Here is a 23981-nt window from a genome sequence, read left to right as displayed (position 1 = left end):
CCTTAACCTCATGAATGCTATTAGGAGGAAGAACTGTATCTAGGAAGCTCTTCTCCTAGCAGTATAAGAAAAGGTCTTGGGGAACCAAGAATACGCAATGGGGATAAGACACTCTCTCCAATAAATGCTGTTAGGATAAATGGATATTCAGATGCAAAAGAATGAAACTGGACCCCTATCTTCTACCGCTCAACAAGAGTTAACTCAAAATGGATTAAGGACTTAAATATAAGACTTGAAACCATAAAACTCCCAGAAGAAAACATAAGGAAAAAGTTCCTTGACAATGGTCTTGGCAATGAATTTTTGGGTATGACACCAAAAGTACAAACATCAAAAGCAAAAATCAACAACTGGAGGGGTGCCTAGGTGGCTCAGTCAGTTAAGCATCTGATCTTGATTTTGGCCTAGATCATGATCTCAAGATTCATGAGAAAAGGGACCCAGGAACCAGTGGAAGGACTGGCTGCCAGCACAGAGGCTGCTTGGGATTCTCTCTGCCCCTCTCTCTCTCTCTGCCCCTCCCCCCACTTGCTCTCTTTCTCAAAATAAACAAACTTTAAAAAATATAAATAAAATATATATTTTTTTAAAAAATCAACAAATGGGACTACATCAAACTGAAATGTTCTGTAGAGCAAAAGAAACAAAATGCAACGGCAACCTATAGAATGAGAGAAAATATTTGTAAACCATATATCTGATATAGAATTAATACCCAAAATATAAAGAATTCATATAATTCATCAATAGCAAAAAAGCAATCTGATTAAAAATAGGTAGAAGACTTGAATAGGCATTTCTCCAAAGAAGACATACAAATGCCCAGCAAGTAGAAGAAGAAGTATTCAATATCACTAAACATCTCAGAAATGCAAATAAAACTACAAAGAGATGTCACCTCATACCTGTTACAATGAATATCACCAAAAAGAGATAACAAATGCTGGCCAAGATATGGAGAAAAGGGAATCCTGGTGTACTGTTGGCAGGAATGTAAACTGGTATAGGCACTATGGAAAACCGTTTGGAGGTTCCTCAAAAAAGGAAAAAGAAAACTACTCTATGATCCAGCAATCCCACTTCTATGTATATATTCAAAGGAAATGAAATGACTATCTCAAAGAGATATCTGTACCTCCATGTTTACCGTAGCATCATTCACAATAGCCAAGACATGGAAACAAACTAAGTGTCCATCAGCGGATGAATAAAGAAAATGTGCGGGGTGCCTGGGTGGCTCAGTCAGTTAAGTGTCCAACTCTTGGTTTTGGCTGTCATTTTCCCACAGTTTTGTGAATTTGAGCCCCACATTGAGTCTCTGCTTGGGATTTCTGTCTCCGTCTCTCTCTGCCCTTTCCATCCTCGGGCTGTCTCTGTCTCTCTCAAAATAAACAAATTTTTTTAAAAGTTAAAAAAATGTGGTATGTAACTATAATGGATTATTACTCCGCCATAAAAAAGGAAATCCCAGGAGCACCTGGGTGGCTCAGTCAGTTGAGCATCTGACTTCAGCTCAGGTCATGATCTCACAGCTCATGAGTTCAAGCCCCACATTGCCCTTTCTGCTGTCAGCGCGGAGCCCACTTCGGATCCTCTGTCCCCTTCTTTCTCTACCCTTCCCCTGCTTGCATGATCTCTCTCAGAAATAAACATTTAAAAAATTTAGAAAAAAAGTAAATCCTGTCATGTGCAACAACATGATGGATCTTGAGGACATTATGCTAAATAAGTCAGACAGAGAAAGACAAATACTATATAACCTCACTTATATGTAAAATCTAAAAACATCCAACCCATAGAAACAGAGTTAGAATAGTGTTTGGCAGGAGATGAGGGGTAGGGGAAATGGGGAGATGGTGGTCAATGGACACAAACTTTTAGTTAAGATGAGTAAGTTCTGGCGATCTAAGGTACATACAGCACGGTTGACTACAGCTAACAATACTGTACTACATGGAAAGATGCTATGAAGAGTAGAGCTTTAATGTTCTTACCATAACCACAACAAAAAAATGACAATTATGTGAGGTGAAGGCCTGAGTTAAACATTTCATGATATACACTTGTATCAAATCATCACATTGCACATCTTAACCTACACAATGTTATACGTCAATTATATCCCAGTAAAGCTGGGGGACAAAAAAGGACTGGATTGGGAAGAGGTAAAGAAATACAATGGTGAATTTCAGCAAAGGAGAAGCAACTCTACATTCAGACCACAGACAGGACAAGTAGGGGTCACCACACAGAGGCTGGAATGGACATTTATCTTCCACTGGGACAAAAGCAAAGTTGAAACCACCCAAAAGAACAGGGATAGGACTTTTATGTGGGATGCCATATGTCATCACAGTCTCCACAATCCTTAATAAGGGTGCATTATCAGGAAGTTAATAGAAACCAGGACAGAACTCACAGAATATGTGGATTCTGCCTGCTTAATATCACTTAAATATATCTCTTCCTTGAACTCTTTCTGCCACTACCCTATCGGTATCATTCAAACATCTCCTAACTAGTCCTTCTTCCACGCAGCTGTTAGTGATCTTCCTGCAAGGAGAATCTCTTTGTGTGACTCCTCTGCCCTTCAATGACCTTCAGTCAAGGCCTTCCATAAATTTCAATTCCACAGTTTGACACAAAAGGCCTTCAGAATATGACCTCTCTCTCAACCCCACACCTCACCAATCCCTTGCAGCCATCACCACCCCACTACCACCACTTATTTAGTGGTTATTAGGTGCAAGACACCCTGCTAAGGACTCTACACGCATTGTCTCATTTAATCCTCATAACAACTCCACTGGGTAGAAATTATCACCTTCATTTTACAGAAGAGGAGACTGAAAGCAGTGACGTTATATGACTTGCCCAAGGTCATGTGGCTATAAACAGTAGAACCAAGATCCCAGAGAGTTGAACTCCAAAGCCTGACACTGTAAGTACCCTAATTAAATTGCTTATATTTCTTCAAATTAACACACTCATTCACAATTCTGTGTCTCTAAACATTCTATTACCTCTATATGGTATCCTTCTCTTCCCCAACCCCTTTCATTAGCCAACTCCTACTCATCCCTCAAAATTCAGGTTGAGCTTTACCTTTTCTGAAAGGTTTTCCTTGATACCCCTGGTCTGATTAGATGCCTCTCTTTTGGATTCCCAGAACACCCTCTATGAACTTTGGTATAGATGTAATAGGCAACTACAACTACAATGAAATGCAGTAATAATAAATTTTAAAAACCCAATATATCCAGTAATTTGCACCCTCCCCCACCTTCACCAAACAATGAGCTTGCCAAAAACAGAGATGTGTCTTAATCAACTTTAAATCACTACATGTTCAGTTTGTTAAGGGAATAGATGGATGAATGAGCCAATGACTTAAGGTGAATAGAAGGAAATAAAAAAAGATACCAATGGTTTACTTCAGTGTAAATAATGAATGAGAAAATGATAATGAAAAAAAGTAAAAAAAAAACAGCAAAATTCAAAGGCTAAATAAAGTGCCTGAATGGTTTATAAGCTCTCTTTCAAAAAAAAAAAAAAAAAAAAAAGTATTTATTTATTTATTTTAGTCTTTATTTTTGAGAGGGAGAGAGAGCATGAGCAGGGGAGGAGCAGAGAGAGAAGGAGACACAGAATTCGAAGCAGGCTCCAGGCTCTGAGCTGTCAGCACAGAGCCTGATGTGGGGCTCGAACTCACAAACCATGAGATCATGACCTGAGCCGAAGTCTGATGCCCAATTGACTGAGCCACTCAGGCACCCCGCTCTCTTTCAAAGTCCAGGTACATCTCATGTTAGGGAATAGGGACTAAATATTCAGATAGACCCCTGCATAGTTGAAAAATCAAAGCTGAGAACAGTGTCTTCCCCAACCAAGGTGAACCCATAGATGGATGACAGAGTGTGGCAAGTTGAACAACGGCCCCAGGAAAACCTCCCATGAACTTCAGAACCAATGGGAGGTTTTACAAACTTTAAAAGAAGGAAGCCTTAAAGATAGAGTTGGCACAAAAAGTACCCTTAGGAATGGGAGGAGGCAGTGTGAACAAGATTTTAGTCTTGACTGAGGTGCTCCTAGGAAAATTACAAATTGGATGTATTCACCAATGGGTAAACGTCCAAGAGATTTAGGCTGTCCTCCCATCATTTGTTGTCCAAATCCTACTGCCTCTTAAGGTCTATGTCAAATGCCCTTATTCTACGTAGTACCCAGTACCTGATCAAGAGTGACTTCTTCCTTCTTCGAATCCTGCAATTTCATTCCTTTTTCAAGGCATTTCTAACAGACTTCTTTGATTAGAATTATATATATGCTTATGAACTGAGAACTAATTGAAGCAGCACTATGCTTTCCTCAGACCTGGCTTATTCAATACATACTTGTTGGACTAAAGGGAATCTGTTTTGCAAATGTGTGGTCTGCAGAGTTATTAAGACAGAAGCTGTAATTGAGTAACTAGACCCAAAAAGAAGCCCTGGCTGTGAAATGAGGAAAAAAAGATACTATTGAAAGGATCTAGAAAAATGTACGCAGTCACCAGGTACTAGGTTAGGATGTCAGTATAAAACAGGTGAAACAGCTCAGCCTCACAGAAGGATAGAGTTGGCATTTGACAGTCAGCTGATGAATATATCTCAGAAGACCATGCAGGGCAGGGAGAAGTGGTCAGAGGTAAAAAACTTCCATCAGCCTGTAGTTCAGAGAGACAGTTATGGATCTCAGAAGAAGGCAGTCTCGAACAAATTAAGCTTGGAGGAGCAAAAAAGATTCTGAGATGGACTGAGAATTCACTAACTCACCCCCTAAAATTGCTCAAATTTTGGTCACTTACTTTAGTACCAAACCAAAACTTAACCGTTGCCACTTCTGTTCAACTCAGTTATGTCACATCTTGTCCAATGGTCCCTATCAATCCACAAATGTCTCATATGGTCTAGAAGGCCCTTACTCTACACTTTATTCAACCTCAAGAACATCAAGGACTTTGTCCTGACCAACTTTCCATCATAACCATGGTATAGGAAAAGCAAGGATCTAAGAGCCACTGCCAACTGGTCCCACCTGATCCTGAACCTCTTACCAGCTGGTACTGGTGACTGTACAAGTCATGGCAGTTGTTGAAGATATACTCATATGTGGAGTTCAAACAGGCCTTCACACAATCTTTTACCACCTGGCTGGCTCTTGGAGGACTCTGCAGTTCTTGCACCTGCCAATTAATAAAAGAAATATGGGTCCATGGTCCTGCTCACCTGTGCAGGATCTCCTCCTAGAACTCCCCTCAAACTATTCCAGATCCCATCATCCCTCAAAGAGTCCCTGGACCTTGCCCAAGGATGAAATTGCTAGGATAGCTGATTGGGAGAACTGCCCATCCCATCTCTGTTGATCCATGGTCTTCTCAGATGTAACTCAGGGAAAGGTGTATGGAAATGTGGGCTTAGAGGTGACGAATACTATAGCTTCAGATTATACCCAGTGATTCTTATTCTCCATGTTCCTGTGGCCAGGTCCCCAGCCCATCACCATCCCACGCAGTTCATCTTTTACCTTCATTCTGAAGAAAGTAATGCTGGTCAGCAAATCCACTGTTGACTTCAAGTCCTGAAGCCGCTCAGGGCTTCCAGCAGGGAAATTATTCTGTTGCAAATCAAGCAAATTTAAGAAAGGAACAGAGAAATATGAAAGCCTTCCCTGCCAAAAGCAATGAAATCAAAAGCTTCCTTATCTGCTACCCACTGGGATTTTCCCCAGCTGAGCTGAACAAAAATCTATAAAACTACAGGTTTCCCTCTCTTTTCTACTGACAGACAGGCCCTTGCCAAAAGCAGGGGTTAATAATCCCCACCCCAGAAAGCAGCACTTCCTACACCAACCCTACTTCCCATGCAATGTGTGAGCATTTGCACAAGTGAACACACAGACACACAGACACACACACACAACTTATATACACGCATTTTTCTTGGGTGAAGATTCTTACACCCAAACAGTGAGTTCTTCAAAAGTTATAATCTAACTGTATATTCTGCAATATAAGTGGAGCCACACTACAGACCAGACTGAGATCGAGGATGTGTATGTTCTGTGCAAGGGACCCCAGCTAGTCCACATTCCAGAGCCAGAAGATGGCAGAGTTCTGAGCAGAACTGCTTTTGGAGTGAGTTCCTTAGGACCTTCCCACCATGCCTCACTTCATTCCCCTTGGCATGAGTTTTAGTAGGAAGCTGCCAAGAAGAGCTGAAGGGAGATGTTGAGCCACTCTCCATTTTAAGGATTGCTTTTTTAAACTCCAAATGGCTACTTATATGCCAAATATAAGATATACAGTCAACTTTCCATTATTCATGCAAATGGAGGACACTGAAATTGCAAGATAATTAAAACTCCACTTCTTTTTGACTTTGAGGTTATTTTTATACTTACTTTTTAACGTGGGTATATTGCCTGTTCTGGAAATTTACGACACTTTAAAGCAAGTGATGAAGCCATTCTAAGAAGATCTAACTTAGGAAGAATTGGGAAACTGCCCATTTTCCTGTCCTGCCCTGTCCCAGGTACTCACCCTCCTAGTACATCTATTTCCTCCCTCCATCCTAGGAATGGATATGACCCCTGCTACAAATTACTTGCCCAAGCCAAGCTACTCATACCTCCCTTGAAAAAGAAGGGGAGTATGGAAAAATACAAAAAAGAAACGTTAAGTATCTAATTCTTAAAGGGGCATTTCTGGAAGAGATTATCCTCAGGAGACTCCCTAATGAGAATGTCATCAGTAATTGGATGGAGTGACATCAGTGGGGTTGGAAAGCCAACTATCTGTACAAAATTAGCCACACCTGCTGCTATTTACACACTGCATGCTCCTTGGAGTTTGAAGAACCACAGATGTCAGTGGCATTGGCCATATACGTACATGTGATGACATGGACCAATTTTCCTTGCCTTCAATATTTATAGCCAAGATTGGACTATAGTCTCTCTAGAAAGAGCTTAGTATTATCTGTTACCCCACCTCACAGTCATGTCTTCACTCACCCTGTAGGTAGAGAGGTCAATTCTCAGTGAGTTGTGCAGCTGGTCCAGTAGTTTTACAAATCTCTCTTTCTAAGGGTAGGATACAAATAACAGGGAAGAGAGAAATAATCTGAGTTCCTTAGACTGTAGCAGAAACAGAACCATCTCTGGCTGAGGAGGAGACGTTGGTTTGGGGACACATCCTATCTCATCCCTGCCCAGCAGAAAAACAACCAATATAAGGGAAAAGTGGGATGGGTGGCTTGTGTTCCATCTCTTAGCAGCTGTGTCTCAAATGAGATCTTCTCACACTGGCAAGGGGACAGGAAGCCCCTGGGAGAGGAAACAGCTCTTTCTATGTAAGAGTCAAAAGGAGATGATCCATGCCACTCCGTTCCTTTGGGACTCTAACTCTTCTTATTCAAATAAAAGGAAACTTGAAACAATTCTCTTATTTGTTCCTGAGTCTATGGTCTCCTAACTTACCTTGGGGCAGCTCAAAAACAGTTAAGTAGCCAGAGTCTAGCAGTAATGATAAGAGGGAGGAATACTCATTCATTTGGAAGGTGATCAAGCAGACCTGAGAGGGCTTCTCTTTACACCACATTCCATATTGTTTTTCTTAGTTTATACTTTTTAAAATGTTAAAATAAATAACATACACCATTTTAATAGTTGATTTTTATAGAAAAGATATAATTAAATGTGGAATCACATGCCTATAGACTTGGTATAGCACTCCTAGAATTCATATATTGGTTATATTATACATCGCTAGGTCTTAAGTCAATATATAATGGGATGAGATAATGGAACACATATTTGAGTGGCTTAATCAATGCTGTTAATTCATCTATAGAAAGACTCTATTAAAATAAAAAAAGGTAGTTACTATCAAAAAACAGGGCTCAGAGAACCAGTAGATTTGGGAGTATCAGTAATGTTATTCCTAGAGAGGCAATCTTTGTGGTGGGTCAAAGAGACTTCAGTTTATATTGAACTTATGTCAGGTGATATTCTGAATAAAGATTCAACTTCTCAAGTAACTTAAAACCAGGAAAGGGCACATCCTGGATAGGGTAAACAGTCCAACACTAGAAAAGGGATAGGCTCAAGGAATATACTGGTATCATCGCTTAGAGATCAGTCTCACATGAACTTGAGTGGGAGGAGTCAGAAAGAAACTGAATAATGTTAAGAAAGGTCCACTTGTGGTCTTGCAGGACTAAGGAACACAGTGACTCAACCAAGTTCTTGGCCTAGAGAGATTCTGTGTGGCAGCCCCCGCCCGCCCCCCATAGTGGTAATATTCCACGTTCTCTCATTTATCCATGTCTGAGGAGAGTTCATTAGTAAGTGTGCCTATCCATAATGAAATAAGGACAGTCCATTAGCATAGTCTACATACCCATAAGGAAATAAATTCATCTATCTAAGTGGCAGCTCTGGTACCTACTGTGAAAAATCAAACTTTATTAATAACAAATGAGTAGGTATGTTTTTATATCACACTCACCCCAAAGTTGGAAGCTGCAAAGCGATCAGATGCAGAGACATTGGTGGAGGCGGTTGTGTGGGCATAGTAGGCATTGATGTTGGCCAGTAAGGTGCTCATCACTGCTGGCACACCAGGACACATGTACTTGGATGACAAACATGCAAAGTGCCTGAAAAACAGTATTCTTGGCCTCAAAGACTCTTCAAGGATTGCAGCAAAAAACAAATAATCAGAAGAGCTTACTGGTGTGTATGAAGCTTCCAATCATTTTGGCATGCAAGAATCTTTGTAATTTATTCATTCAAATATACATTCAGTGAATGCCTACCATGTGCCAGGCCCTGTGCTAGGTGCTAGAATCCAAAGATGTGATAGCCTGGCAGAGAAAGCAAGAGTAAGAAAGTCAATAAGCCAAGGCATGCTCTGCAAAACTACTGTAGAAACATACAAGATCACTTAAATCAGAATGGTTGAGGGCTGGAAGGGATTAGAATAAGGCTTCTCAAAGAAGAGATGGTTGAACCAAATCTTAAAGGATTAGTAGGAAGTAATCAAATGGAGAAGTGTTCATGCAAAGGGAAATTCCATTGCAAAGACAAATATATTCATGGCAGATTGATTCATTTGGGAAAACCTCAGTTATGGCTACTGTTCAGGTATATGATATAGGAATACCAAGAAATAAAAGAAGCATAAAATAGTTAACATAACAGTTTATTACCCTCAATACTATAGTATATTTTAAAATGAAGGCACAGTATGATCAGATTAGTCTTTCAGAAAGGCCCCTTTGATGATAAATTGGAGGGCGACTCAGATAAGACTAGGATGGAAAGAGCAGTTGAAGAGTTACTATAATCATTCAGAAAAGAAGCAATGAAAGCACTAAATGGAACAGAGAAATGGTTAAGAGTACAGACTCTAGATCAAGAGTGGGTTTGAATCTCAGCTCCACTATTTACTCAGTGACTTTGGATAAATTACTTAAACTTCTCTATGCCTCAGTTTTCTTACCTGTAAAATGGGAAAAATAATGGTACCCCCTCATAAATGAGTTAAAATTCATAAAATGCTTAGAACAATGCCTGGAACATAAAGAAATGTATGAGGGAGTTGTTATTATCATTATTGTTATTGTTACTATTGCACTATAGCAATAGTGATAGATTAAAAACAATTTTAGGAGATAGAATCCAGAGGTTTTAGAATTTTGATGTTGGAAGTCAAAGGGCAGTAGTAATTAAGAAAGAAAAGTTTAAGCTGATTCCTAAATTTGTGTGGACAACTGCATTTAAAATTGTTCCATTTACTAAAATAGGGAATATAGGAAGATAGACATATTTGGTGGAGATGTTGTTGATTTGGAAGAAGGAAGCAGCTGAAAATGGATCTGAAATTCAGGAAAAGGTATGATCTGGAAAAAGAAATGGAGTCCTCAACCCAGAAGAACTGGTTAAGGTCACAGGTTTGGATGAGATCATCTAGGGAGAATGAACAGAGTAGGAATGGTAAGGAGGCCATTCTCAAACCTCATTCCTCACTGTATTTCTTCTCTCCACCTATAATGAACTTCTTGTAATTCCTTGAATGTTCTATTGTCTGCTGCATCTCAGCGCCATAGCACATGCCCTACCAGAAATGCTCTTCCACCTTTCCTGTATTTCAAGACTCAGTTCAAGTGTCAACTCTTCAATGGCTTCCCTCACATGCCTCCCCTAAAAGACAGATGGTCTCATAATTCCCTGTTATTACTTCTACCATAGCACTTATCATATTATATTGTAATTGTTTGTTTACTGGTCTCTCCTTCCTACTGGACTGAGTTCCCCAAGCACAGAGGCCTCATCTTACTCCATCTTTGTGTTCTCAGCACCTAACACAATATATGACCCATAGAAGAAACTCAATAAAAATTTGTAGAATAAATGAAGCGTGTCCAGGGTAATAGTCACCTTCTGCTTACAGCTCTAGTGGCAGCCTCACCAACATACAAACAACAAACTCTTACATACTAGTATATACAAACTCTTCATAGTAGGCAAAATTTTCTGGCATAGGAGTCTTGCTCAACTCCAGACACAGCTGCTTTTTCTACAGTTTAGTGTCTTCTTCAACATCCAGGCCAATCTATGAAAGCTTGTCTATCAAACACATATACATAAGCACACATGCTGCATCTCCTCGGGCCTGTGATGTTTGGGCAAGTTTGTCCTGGTATACCCTCTCATGCCTTTTGCCCTTCTTATCTCTGAACTCTGGGGGAGACAGGTAAGTATCATCTCCCTGAATTACTGATAAATATACTCCCTTTATACATATATTTTCTTTGCCTTGGGGCATAGACCCACCTCACCTCAGCTCAGAGAGGAAAGCAACAAATCACTGCATACTACCCCACTTAAGGACCTATTTACCCTGTCAGTGCGCCTTCATTAGCCTCCCCAAGAATTAAAAGCCACTTCCCAAAGCCCCAGGGGAGCCTCACGTCATGGCCTGATAAATGGACTCGATGCCATAGCGCATGGCAAATTCATCCACAATTTCTTGGGCAGTCTCATCAAAGTACACCTTCCATGCATCATCTCCTCGAGCCTCAGGAATCAGGACTCCTCCACTACCCTGAATGTCTGTGAGGTAATGGAAAAGGTTCTGCAGGAGACAGAGCAAAGGAAATAGTTAAATACATATTAAAAATAAAACCAAAATCTGGTGGTAAAGTCCAGGAGAATATGAATAGGGTTCCAAAGAAATTCTGTCAAATCATCGCTAGTTCCTTGTGTGGCCCAATAGGCCTTCACATGAGTGAAAGAGAACAAAGGCTGGGACTATTACTTGGGCTGTCCAGGGTAGCATGGTGAATAAAAACCAGGCCCCAAATCTTCAACCATCCCGCAATCCCATTTATTGTCAAAGGCTTTCCCAGCACTGCTTTCTGACACCCCATCTACCAAAGGCTGGCTCACCTCATGGAGACACGTATATTGCACATGATACGGTGCTACCTTCTCCTCCCCCTTGATCTCCACACTGATTTGTAGTCGGATAGCCCCTGAGACAGCTGATTTATCTGTCCTCTTCTCTAGGAAGAAAAGAAGACCAGAGATTGACACCAATGCAACTACAGATAGCGCAGACAGCCCCCATCCTGGCTTAATCCAAGGAAAAAGAGGCACTAATCCAAAGTTCACATAACAGAGTGAACTCACTCCAGCGACCACATAGTCTACAAATACCCCCAAATATTCCCAATATTAATTTCTTTTTATTTATTTATTTTTATTTTTTGGTTTTTTTCCCAATATTAATTTCATTAAGAGAATAGGGAGCTAAAACCATTAGAGATGAGCATGAAGATTAAAGGGCCTCCTGAAATCTGAAGAATGGCTGAACAGCCAGACTGAGTTCCAGCCACTTCCACTCCTCTGTCCCCCATCTCTACTCATCGTCAGTTCTCTGCAGGTAAGACAGGCTCTGTATGCTTTAGGGATTGAGTGATGGTTTTGGTAGGCAGGATTTTCCCCCAGATTTCCCATTCATGCTCTCCCTTCCCAGAAAATTTCTCTGGTCCTGTTTCCTCACCCAAGTTGTACCAGACGTCCATCTCGCCACTCAGTGTCCGAACCTCAATAATGGTTTGACCAAGGAAATCATCAGACTCTCGTTTAAGCCGCTGTTTTACTCTTGACTTGATGTCATCATCTTCATCCCATACACGTACCTTGATGCGGTCAGAAGAGTTGTGGCACTCACTGTGAGAGAAATAGGCAGGCTCTGTTAGGTACCAACCAAGCAGCACTCATTCTTATTACTTCCAATTCCCTCCCAAAGCTCCATCAACTGTACTTGAAACCTTGTAGATGAAATGAAGGAGTCAGGGAACAGTGGGTGTCAGCCTGGGTGGCTCTACATACCATTATCATACCATTCCTTATTGCCTTGACACAAAAAGTGGGGAGACAGAATAGTAATTAGAGACCATTCTGATTTCCTGTGCAGCTAGCTGTATCAACAACACTAACAGGAAAACACCTGGACAAATGCTACAGAGCCACAGGAAATGACTGCTAGTTCCCTTCCCAGAGTCAGTAAAGGTGTCAATGTTCATGGTATGTCCATCTGGTCATATCTGCTTAGCTTTCCATCTAGCTCCCCCCATCCATCTAGGTATGTGCTTGGTGAACTTCAATCATTCTTTAAAACCCAGGTGATCTGTCATTTTGCTCTATGAGGTTTGCTTTGGAAAAGGGAGTTTGGTCAGATCCCCCCTCACGCTCTCCTTCCCTCACAGTTGCTTAGTGGGTCCTATTGCCTCATACAAGAGTTGTACTTGACTGAATTTGCTACTTCTTTCTCTGTGTTCTCATACTATTTTTGCACACTCCATTAAAATATTATAGTATAACTGTTGGTCTACTGAAAAACAGCCAAACCAACAAGGAGCTTCTTGAAGGCAGAGACTGTCTTACACATTTTAGATACACAATATCATCTACAGTGTCTTGTATAGAATAGGGGCTTAATAAATCATTTCCTAAATGGATGAGAGCAGGCAAAATTGACTACAGAGTCAATTCATTTAAAATTCATCATAAGAAGAATTCAAGCAGGAACCTCTCAGATTCTCAAAGGAATAGGTGCTTCCCCCAGTAACTATTGCCTCTGGACTCGAGGCCAATTTTACTAGGCCTCAATCCCTTTCCACGTGAGTTCTCCAAGGAGCCAACAGAAGAAGATCTCTATATAACCAGCCTGTTCATTAGGTAATTCAGATTCTAAGTCCTGGTATAAGGTGTGTGACAAAGCACCTGGATTCTCCACACTTTAGTCTGTGTCCTAGACTAGAGCTTGACATTTTTTCAACAACCATCTTGTACTGTCTTATGAAATAGTCTGTAAGAAAGTAAGACAATGGAAAAAGGAGTGGGGGTGGAAGCTGAGAAAGAAAAAAAAGCAGAGCTTTTTAAGGGAAACAGAAACTTTTCCAGATCCCAGATTTCTATCTTCAAGCCAGAATTACCCAGTTGGAGGACACGGACATTGCTTCCCAACTCTCCAGAAGAGTCTAATCCTTCCTAGGCAGGATAGCAAGGCTGAAAGGTACACAACAGGGTGGCCAGTTCCTGGCTGTCACTGAGCAGTAGTAAAATCTTTCTAACGCTAGAAAAAGCAGTATGGAGTTCCCAGGAGCCCCTGATACAATAGCCCATGAGAAGAAACCCAGAAAATAAATGACTGCTGCCCAACTGAATCCTATGAGAAATAGGCTTCTCCAGTACCTCTGGCCCATCCCTTTTTGTTGAAAGAATTTTTATTTATTTAAAGTAATCTCTACACCCAATGTGGGGCTCGAAATTATGACCCCAAGATCAAAAGTTGCATGCTCCACTAACAGAGCCAACCAGGTGCCCTGCCTCATCCCTCTTAGGGTCCAAGCCAAGGATAATAGGACTTAATGCTGCTTCTAAAATACACATAGTCCCAGGTAAGACAAAACCCTCTGTTACTTACAAATGGAACTTCTCTTCCCAAACAGGGTTCAGATTCCCAAAAATAGTCTTGGTACGCTTCTTGGTTTTGCCCACTTGCACAGTCACGTAAGGGTCACTGGATCCTGTCTTGTCCTTGGCTTGTAGGCCCTGGGCACACACCACTGCAACCCAAATATAAAGGATGAGGCTTCAGAGTATGCTCTAGAAGTCACAAGTCTTCCATAGTACTACTCATATGCTCTCCATCTTAGAGCAGCCTCCATCTGCTCCTTGAACAGGAACACGAATCTTCTCACTCTTCCATATCTATGCTTAGCCCTGGGCTGCCAGTCTTTCTCTGAAAGGCTGGCCCAAGAATCCCACCTCCTCACCAGTGCCTTAACTGACCACCTTCCCCTACATTGATATATACGTGCTTCAGCCACACCCACTCAGCTAGTAAAGCACTAGCTTATTTCCTGATCTCCTACTATACCATTGCCCCCTACCCCCCTAGCTCTTATAATATCAAACTGCTAACCAAGTCTATAACATCAGATTGTTACCAAATCCTTCATTATCATTCATATCATTTGTAGGTGCTGGTCTTGCTCTCCCAACACCCAATGGCACCAGGCTCTAGGAGAGGAGGAGTGATGAACAGTAAGGCCCTCCTTCCCTCAATTCTACCTTCTTTCTCTCCAGCCCCCTGCTCCCTCAAACTCAGGATGCTTCTTCCCCAGGTTCCTCACCATAGTCTAGGCCTTCCTGTCCCCTCAAACCTTGGCCTACTCACCAGTGATGGTAATCTTGGCCGACCATTTGGAGGTGCCATCCAGTACACTCTGCTTCACTGTTTTCATCTGTTGCACATGGGCCACTTTGCTCACAGTAAAGACATCCCGGATAACTTCAAAGATCTCTGGCTTATTCCGCTCTCGGATCTTCATGCGGTCCTTCATGGCCATGATTATATTCTGGGTCCGGTCCTCAGCTCCATGTTTAGAACTCTTTTCTGCAGCCCCTGAAGGATCGCCAGAAATAGAAATATAACCAATAGGCAACCCACCAGACAAAGGGTCAGGCTGAAGAATGCAGCTTAACAGAGGTCACTGAGAAGTGGAAGAAGCTTAAGACTGGGATAGCTCTCGGAAGAGTTCACCAATATGGGACCTGCTGAAGTTTAACGCTTGGCCAGTGGAATTTAAAATGCAACTCAAAGGGCAGCACAATCTTGGTAATTATTATGGGAGTTTATTATACTATTTCCTGAATTTTTCATAAAAAAAAGAAACAAACAAAAAAGTTTAGCTCAGCCTGCAGATGACCTTGTCTTTCTTCTACCCTAGGTGGTGGTTGAGAGTTACCCTTCAAGTTTAAGGCAAAAATATCCCCAATGGGTATTGCAGTTATCAGGGAGGGTTGGTGGATGGGCATGACAACTCCACCAATCTCATCTGACTTCCAAACCATGACAGAGATCCCAGAATTCATCATGGCGCACACTGGATTCTGCCTCAGGGCTCTAATGCCTTTAGTCTCAGAAAATATGTAGTATGGTAAGAAAAACAGAGCAGACTCATCTGATGTATTTCATCATATGGGCTTGTCAGAAAGGGGCCAATCCTTCCTTTACTGGCTCTGCAGATTGGTTCTTGTCTCTATTCTCCAAAGACGTAGGTCTTTTCTACAAGACCTGGAGCAAAAATTAAGGCCAACATCTGAATCCTAACCCTGAAAAGATGGCAAGCAGATCTGTCCAGGGAAGGCCATAGAAGGGCATTTCATTCCACTCCTCACTTCACAGAAGCCTTAGGCAAAACATATTTTCTGATAAATGAAAATGACCTGGGTTGCATCCTAGTCTTGCCATTTAGCATATCCCATACACTGCTACTTTCTTGGACTGGGACCTCTGGAAGGCCCTTGAGGAAAGGATTGACACACTTGCTATGGAGCAGCATTTCAGAAAGTTTCCAGCAAGCAGCCTATGCAGCCTGCCTGGCTTCTAGTTCTTAGTAATTAAAGCAAGAGTCTGCTGGCACCTGTGCTTGAAACCCCTTATGATGGATTTGGGCAATCATCACCAGCATTCATCTTCAATCTTTTCAGAGCCCCATCTCTTCCACTGACTTGTTCTACCTGTTTCTTCATGTCTGCTATAGCCATGCCACTGGCACCAATCTAGGGCCCTCCAAACGAAGACATTTTAAGTGAACAATTAGTTGAGGCCTCTCCCTGGGCCCCATTTATGTCACATATCTTTCTTTGGGATAATGAAGTGCTTCTGAGTCTAAAGGTGACCCTTCTTTCTCCCCATAATCCTTGAAGTTTTCATTGCTATGACTTGGCTCTGAGTAAAATGTGGAAGACCTGAGGGGCAAGAAAATACATTCCCACATCCCTAAACCCTGCTCCCCCTGAGGTCCAGGCACAGTGGTTACAAGTCCTGCAGGAACAAAGCAAGGAGACAAGAACTTGGAGGGCTACTAACTCCTTCGGCAGAAACTTGTTGCTTTTCCTGCTCCTATTCTCCCCACTCCATGATGGTAGCACAAATCATGTATTTAGTCAGGGCCTGGGAGTCTGGCACATTCTCCTCTGGGACCTCTGCCTGATCTATTTGTCACTTCTGTTCCCAGCACTGTTGTCTAAAACCTGCATCTATAGGCAAGGAATAAATGCTGCCTTCCCTGGGTCCTAGAGTCTATACCTCAAGAGGTTCTTCTGTGAAGCCTGGAACCTCACAGAACTCTCTCTTCCCATTAGTTTTGGTCCCCAATTAATCATACTCTAGTCATTTGAGCGATATGGCCACTGCAGTGTGTACATTACTCAAGCACAGCTTCTGGGATCATCTGAATCCTGGAAGAGATTCTAGTTCTGCCAGAGGGCCACAGAAAGCTCGAATTTGTTTTCCTAAAGGTGCTTAAGACAGTGTGTTGTAAGACCTGTTATTTGGAAAGGCAATGTCCCTTGACTCAGGACCCTAGTTTCTTTGAAAAAGAAAGAACTTCATAATCAGGTAGACTAGAGGAATGATAGTTGAGCCATCCTAGCTCTTTGTTGCAAGACTATTTGGGAGAGGGCCTGCTGCCCCTGCTCTATACCCCTCATCCCACAGGGACACTCACGTTGCAGGCAGTCGGCGTTGAGCAGATCCTGGCACTTCTCATGGCACTTGACTCCACACTCACTGCAGCGCATGCCCTGCCGGGCAATGCCCCAGAGCAGACCTTCACACTCATAGCAGTAGGTAGGGGTAGTGGCCGTCCAGACCTCAAAGTTGTGGGGTGTGGTACACGAGATGGGGTAGATTAAGGCCTGCAGGGTTTTCTTATACACATGGGATTTCTGAAAGACACATACCCCATCACCCGCCAGCAACTTTAGGTCTCTAAGAGATACCAGAACTGAGATCCCTGCAGGGTAATCAAGACCCTGGTTTCTCCTCTGGCAATAAAGGAAATACTCTAGCCTGGCCCAGCCCACAGCCAAGAAGCCCCTGGAAGAAAGAAGCCCCTCAATGTCATGTGCTCCTGGTCATCCAAGAGAGATCTGACCCAAATGCTACATCTGAACCTTTTCCCAGCATTCAAGCTTTCTAGGAAAACAGAGGGTACTAGGCCCACCATAAAACCCTGAGTTCAGTGGTCACATACTCCAATATAAGACTTGGGCTTACCTCTGTTCTGACCCCTTGCCTCTTTTAGTATGGAAAACTCAGACACAAAGCTATTTATCTGTTTCATTAACAATGTGTGCCTAACACTCATGAATTCTCAGTTAGAGTGGCTACCAGTCTTTAGGCCAGTGAACTCATGACAGCCCGTGGGTCACTTACCAGCTCTTCATCTTTGAGAGATGTGCGTGTAGCCATTGCAGAAGTAATCCCTGCCTTCCGGGACTGGACCAATGACTATGAGAGAAGACCGGCTGTCAGCCCTGGCTACTGCCAAGGGCTGGCAAATTCCTGGCAAAGGAGTTTCAGTGACCAAAGTGATTTGACTGCTTGACTTACTACCTTCTGATTTTACTGTCATTCACAGGAACCACCCATGGGTAATAGGTGATAAGAGTACCAAACAAACTGAGGGTTGACAGACGATGGGGGAGAGGGGAAAGTGGGTGACAGGCATTGAGGAGGGCACTTGTTGGGATGAGCACTCGATGTTGTATGGAAGCCAATTTGACAATAAATTATATTAAAAAAAAAAAAGATCCAAAACACAAGGCCCTTAGGAGACTATTCTAACAATGTCAGAATGACACTTCTCTTAGGGTACCTATCATCCAAAGACTCTCTCTTTCCTTCACTCTTTTTAGGTTTCCCACCCCTTGTGTATAGGAAGACAAAGGAAAATGACAAGTTTAGAATTATAGTAGGAAATACATCATTAAGAATAGAATAAACTATGACATAGCCACATTTAAGAACCATCACTGAGGGGCGCCTGGGTGGCTCAGTCGGTTAAGCGTCAGACTTCGGCTCAGGTCATGATCTCACGGTCCGTGAGTTTGAGCCCCACGTCAGGCTCTGTGCTGACAGCTCACAGCCTGGAGCCTGCTTCAGATTCTGTGTCTCCCTCTCTCTCTGACCCTCCCCCATTCATCATTCATGCTCTGTCTCTCTCTGTCTCAAAAAATAAATAAACACTAAAAAAAAAAAAAAAAAAAAAAAAAAAAAAAAAGAACCATCACTGAGAACAATTTCATGCTATCCTTTATCCCTGGGTACCACCCCTTGCCCACACAATCCCAGGTGGCTATAGAGGCCAGCAGCCCAAATGAGCAAGATACTCAGCTAAAGGGGCAACATAACCACAGTCAAATCAACCAGGGCAGGGGGTTAAGTCTGAGAGCTGGGACTGCTCTGCTAGCTAAGCCCTTGTGTAGAGGGGCCTCATGTTATCTGCCAAACCCAAGCTTTAAGAACAGCCCCCGGAGGGTGGACACTGGGTAGGCAGGAAGTGTATCAGCCTAAACAGGAAAAACAGTTGGGAAGGGCCCGGGTGGTTTGAGATTCTTAAAGAGGATGGAAAGGGGCTCTGGAAACACTCACCATAGCCTGTGCAGAGGAGAGCAGAGAAAGGAACAACAGGATGTTAAAGCCACCCCCAAAAGCATGACAAAACTAGCAGAGGCAACTGGGAGGTAGTCTTCCCAGTAGTCTGATCCATGTAGGGTACAACATCCCAACCCCCTCTGCCTCTATCCACTAAAAATTATCTTCAATCCAGCCAGCTATCCAGCACCTAGAGCTTCTACTCTAAGGAGAGTTATGCCAGAAAATGAAATATAGGCAAGGTTAAAATATGGAGGATGAAAGTAAGACATGACTAAGATACTGCTATCCAACTAGTTAAGCAAAGAAGAGCTGGTGTACAAAAAGGTGGGGTGGGGTAGAAGCAGAGAAAAAGTATGAAAAGAAAAAAGAGATGCAAGATAATGAAATAAAGTAATAAAGAAGAGATGACATCAAAACTCATCTTTATCCAACCAGCTTGATGGTAAAAAGAGAGGTATATTAGAAAGGAGGAAAAAGAGAAAGGAAAAGATACACAAGCAGTAGGAAAGAAAGGAAGGAAAGAAAAAAAAAACAACAAGAGAAAATGGCAGAGGATATTTCCATTCAGCCAACTAAGGAGAGAGACACTGGTAGAGGGGAAAAAAGCAGGAAATGAAGGAGAAATGGGAAAAGGAGTGCATAGAAAAAGCAAAATAGACTGAATGGGGGGTGGGGACAGAAAACAGGAGCAGAAAATGGTACTAAGAAAAGGGGTTCAAGTCTTACTGAACTTCTAGCTTTTGAGCTCTAGGATTGTGGGGGACCCTGGCCCCCACTTCACCCCTCACTACCCACTAGGCTATGCAAAATTCCTTGAGTTGATCCTGCCACAGGAGGTATAATCCAAGATGGGAGCTTCCAGTCATCCTGGAGGTCCTGAGATCAGCTTTAACTCTTAAGCCTGTTTCAATTCAATTCTACAATTTTTTTATCATTACCTCTCAGTGCCAGACTCTGAGTTAAGTACTAGGGACACAAAAATACTCCAGCAAGTCTATGTCTTGGGAGGAGACCATCACTTTATCTTTAAGGAGTAGCATCAGTGGTGCTCATTGCTAAACTCAATGATATAGGTCAGGGCTAGAGGCAATTTCCATTCCAGGTCATCAAAAGAGGCTACAGAGAAACCCAGAGGAATAAGATACCTAGAAGACAACTCTGGTTTGAGATAACCCAGGTTTGAGGGCCCAACCTATAGTTCCAGGTAGGCGCTTTAGCTAATGAAGAACCTGGGGCTCTAATAAGGAAATAAGGTCCAACTAAGGTCTCATCACTAAGTCTCAGTAAAGCTTTAAATGATTGATCTTCAGACCAATATCTGTCACTAAATGGACCACTACCAGTCCTGATAATATGCCATGGCCTAATGGGAGATACCCAAACCCTATAGCCTAAGTCTTCAAAGAGTCACTCACCAGATCACTGACAAGTGGCAGTGGCTTCTTTCTACGTAGATCTGGCATGCTGTCAATGCCATAGAGCCCTCCAGCTGGCCTAAGGGGAGAAGAAAATATGTCAAGACTTGTTATGGCAGGTTCAGTGTTCTATTCTCCTTGCTCACCCTCTCCCCAGAGGAAGATGAACTGATTTCCACCATGTGCCTTTGAGAGGGGCAAGGAAGACACAAAGTGAGAGAAATAAAACCATGGAATGATGAGCAATGGAATCTGCTCTCGGGGTGCCCCTCCATGTTTCCTTCTATAATTTCAGCCAAAAACAGAGAGATCTTTTATCCCACAAGGACACTTCAAGGCACCTCTGTTTACTTGAAGGCCCTTGTGCTGCATAATGCAAGGAGGGAATTGGTAGTTAAGAGGGCCCCTCCCTAGACTCAGGCCACAGACTCTGCTCCCCAAAGATAAGTGTTTCCTGGCCTGTGCTAGAACAGAGCCCACAGAAATGGCTCTACAGAAGAGCTGCTGCCTACGTGAGAAAGACTGCTAATGATATGTAGAAGGAGACTTTCTCCATCCTGAGTAAAAGAGTCACCACTTCTGTCCATTCAAGCATCCTGAAGAAAAAGGTCTCCATGGAGAGGAGCTTGCATAACCAAGTGGAGGGAGGATAAGTGGGATAGGAGACTTCCAAATAACCATTTAGAGGGGGAAAGAAACAAAATTTAGGAAGGAAACAATAAAAGGACTCTGAAAGTCTAGCCTAGCCCTGTGGATACATCAGCAGGGACCAGGAAAAAAAAATTACAGTTGGAGCAACTGGAGATTTCTAAAACTTTTATACCATTTCTATGCATTCTGTTGTTCTTTGCCATTTCTTCCATAATTATATGAATAAAATTACAGAGAACATCCTGGAACACCATTCTCACAATGAGATAACCCGGGTTTTAGACCCAACTTTTCTACTAACTCACTCTATGTCCTTTGCCAAAATTCCTTCCTTTCTTTGGGTCTTGACGCCAATTCTATAAAACAAGGGGAATGAACTACAAAATTTTTCCAACCTTTTAGGAGTTGTCATTCCGAACCTCAAAGAAAAGAACTCATATACTTGGCTTTAATGAAAAGAAGGAGATGGGGAAGGTGGTAAGATAGTTACATGGTACACCATAACCGATCTAAAAAGAGACATGCTGCAGAAAAATAAGTACTGCCAGCAAGCTATATAGGTAAAGAATGGAGCCATAAATTAGATCAAGGCCAAGAGTTGGAACAGACAAGCTGCTATGTTGATTTCTAATAAACTAGCTTCCTGAGCACAGGAAATGAACTTTGCTTTCAATGAGACTACCAGAGCTAGGGAAGTTCTCAACTTGTGACAACTTCTAAGGACTAAGCTGAAGGAAAGATGACAGGAAGGCGTTTAGAAAATCAGTGCATGGCCCCATTTAAAAATAGCTTAGATATGTTCCATTATCATGTATGTATTTTATAATCATTAGAAAAAAAAGCTAAAGTCCTGAGGAAGGGCTTGTTGAAGTAGCAAGTTTGTGGCTAATTCTAAAAACTATACTATGCACCACTCAAGGTTCTTGCAACATAAATGAGCTTTAGACAAGAGAAGGATAGCTTATTCCCATGACCTATTAAAAAAAACACACACACACACAAAAATCACAAGGAAAAGGAGTATGTAAAAATTTAGTAGGTAACTTTATGATCTGTTCTTATTTCTTCCCTGATCATGAGGGAGAGAAGGCAGCCACTGGAAATTATTATGTCAGAAGAACATACGTCTTATGTCTTTTATGGGACAAGGAGAAAAGGAAGATCCTGAGAAATAATGGACAGTGTATGTGCCAGGGAGAGGTGGGGGAGGGCACTTAAACTCTTTTCTCTCTTGGGAATAGTCAGTTATAGACAGCAGTTGAGCAGCTGAAAATGACTCTTTGCTGCAGTCACATGGGTGTGAAACTCCCAAACAAGAAGCACAGACAGAACACACAGAGCTCCTAAGGGATGCTACTTATGTCTTGACAAGAGTAGAATGGAGTAAGTAGGTGACTCACAACAGCTGAAGCAGGACAGAGCCCAGAGAGTAATCTAATCAGCTACACTATCAACAATGGAATAAAAGAGAACTGTGTCAAATGCAGATATTTTTCTAGTTTCCTCTTTTATACCTAAAAGGGTTATCACTAACTATGATGCATTGAATCAAATTCTAGAGGCAAAGATAGGGAAGCCCCAAAGCTCCCTCCCCTGCTTCAGGGGAACCATGCTATAAAGCTCTGTCTTCTGTCTTTGAGGAGTCAATCTGCAAAGTTCTTCCCTCTCCTCAGAGAACCAACCAATCCCTATAGCAGAGCCTCTTCTTTCCCAGGATCCAACTTATGGAGTGTTTTCTACTGTTTCTCAGGGGGAAGCTAGAAGCAGCATGAGAGACTGTAAAATCCACAGAAACCTAGAAACCTTGTAGGGAATCACTTACCCTCCTGGGAGCCACTGGGGCAGAGAGGGGTTACCATCGTCTGGAATCTTTAAAAAGAGATAGAAAAAAAGTTAAATCCTAGAAAAGATGGGAGACAGCCATATTTCTTTGGTCAGGCAGTAAGCAGTAAAGTAGGAATCTCAGAGAAGAGTAGGTCACATACACAATGTGGTGACATAGCCAGACTGATGTCTAAGCAAATGCCCTGATGAGCCAGAGCAACAAGCAGGTTGCCAAAATGAGTGCTACTTTGTCTCCCTTCTCCCCAGTGAATAGGAAGGATATAAGGTCAAGCTCTAAGGCTAAGGTCCACTGGGAGTGTGAGAACTATCAGAACTTCTATCTCCCTCACACAATTCACTGGTATATATAACAGTAAGCCAAGGCCAAAAAAACAAAAAGATCCAGTTAGGCTTCCAGGCCCCGCTTAAGCAAAAGGACCACTTCATATAGAGTCTGGCCTTCTTCTAGTTATATTCCTAAATTCCCTTAGCTATCACAGAGTGGTGACTTGGTTCTTCTGGACTCCCATCTCATCTTGTGATTTGACTTTGTTCAGGCTTCCTTGAAGCCCTAACTCACAGACATTCTACATTTGATAAGGTCTCTATATATGACAAGAAAACCCAGGGCAGGTTGGATACTTAGATTATCATTCTGGTGCTGTTTATGAGCTCTACAATGAGAAGTTGAAAACTGAGGTACCAAATAATTCAAAGAAGAAACTGCCTGAAAACAGTTTTTAAACGTTTCTCCACAAACAAGCAAAAAACCGAAACAAAAACAAACAAAAAACCCAAAAACAAACATTAAAAAACACACACACAGAAAAAAAAAACAAAGCAGTGTAGACAGAAAGTTCCAAAGCTTCTAGGGCTTTCTAGAGAACCAATGGTAAATGCTGTTTAGGCTCAAACAGAGCTAGTGCTAGCAGGTCTGGGGCTTTGTGCCCCCTTCTTGTCCCCTAAACTCCCCAAAACTTTCCTGCCTCCTAAAACCTGGGGTCCAGTTAACTATCCTGGAC

At 42.2% G+C, this 23981-nt stretch overlaps 1 protein-coding gene across 5 annotated transcripts in view; it reads right to left on the bottom strand.

Annotated features, from left to right (window-relative positions):
* The window catches only part of UNC13B (unc-13 homolog B), a 160243-nt gene that overhangs the window by 14583 nt on the left and 121679 nt on the right, over positions 1-23981 (bottom strand). For all 5 annotated transcript variants that reach the window (XM_049625833.1, XM_049625815.1, XM_049625851.1 and 2 more), the window contains 13 exons: positions 22958-23004; positions 20485-20563; positions 17846-17920; positions 17136-17355; positions 14798-15025; positions 14042-14183; positions 12113-12282; positions 11497-11612; positions 11019-11182; positions 8552-8702; positions 7057-7125; positions 5569-5658; positions 5099-5227 (listed from right to left, as the gene is read on the bottom strand). In XM_049625833.1, coding sequence (XP_049481790.1) covers positions 5099-5227; positions 5569-5658; positions 7057-7125; positions 8552-8702; positions 11019-11182; positions 11497-11612; positions 12113-12282; positions 14042-14183; positions 14798-15025; positions 17136-17355; positions 17846-17920; positions 20485-20563; positions 22958-23004 — 1680 coding nt within the window. The remainder of the gene's footprint in view (positions 1-5098; positions 5228-5568; positions 5659-7056; positions 7126-8551; positions 8703-11018; positions 11183-11496; positions 11613-12112; positions 12283-14041; positions 14184-14797; positions 15026-17135; positions 17356-17845; positions 17921-20484; positions 20564-22957; positions 23005-23981) is intronic.

Source organism: Panthera uncia, chromosome D4, assembly GCF_023721935.1.
Source record: "Panthera uncia isolate 11264 chromosome D4, Puncia_PCG_1.0, whole genome shotgun sequence".
Taxonomy (NCBI): domain Eukaryota; kingdom Metazoa; phylum Chordata; class Mammalia; order Carnivora; family Felidae; genus Panthera; species Panthera uncia.
This window is presented reverse-complemented; position numbering and strand designations above follow the sequence as displayed.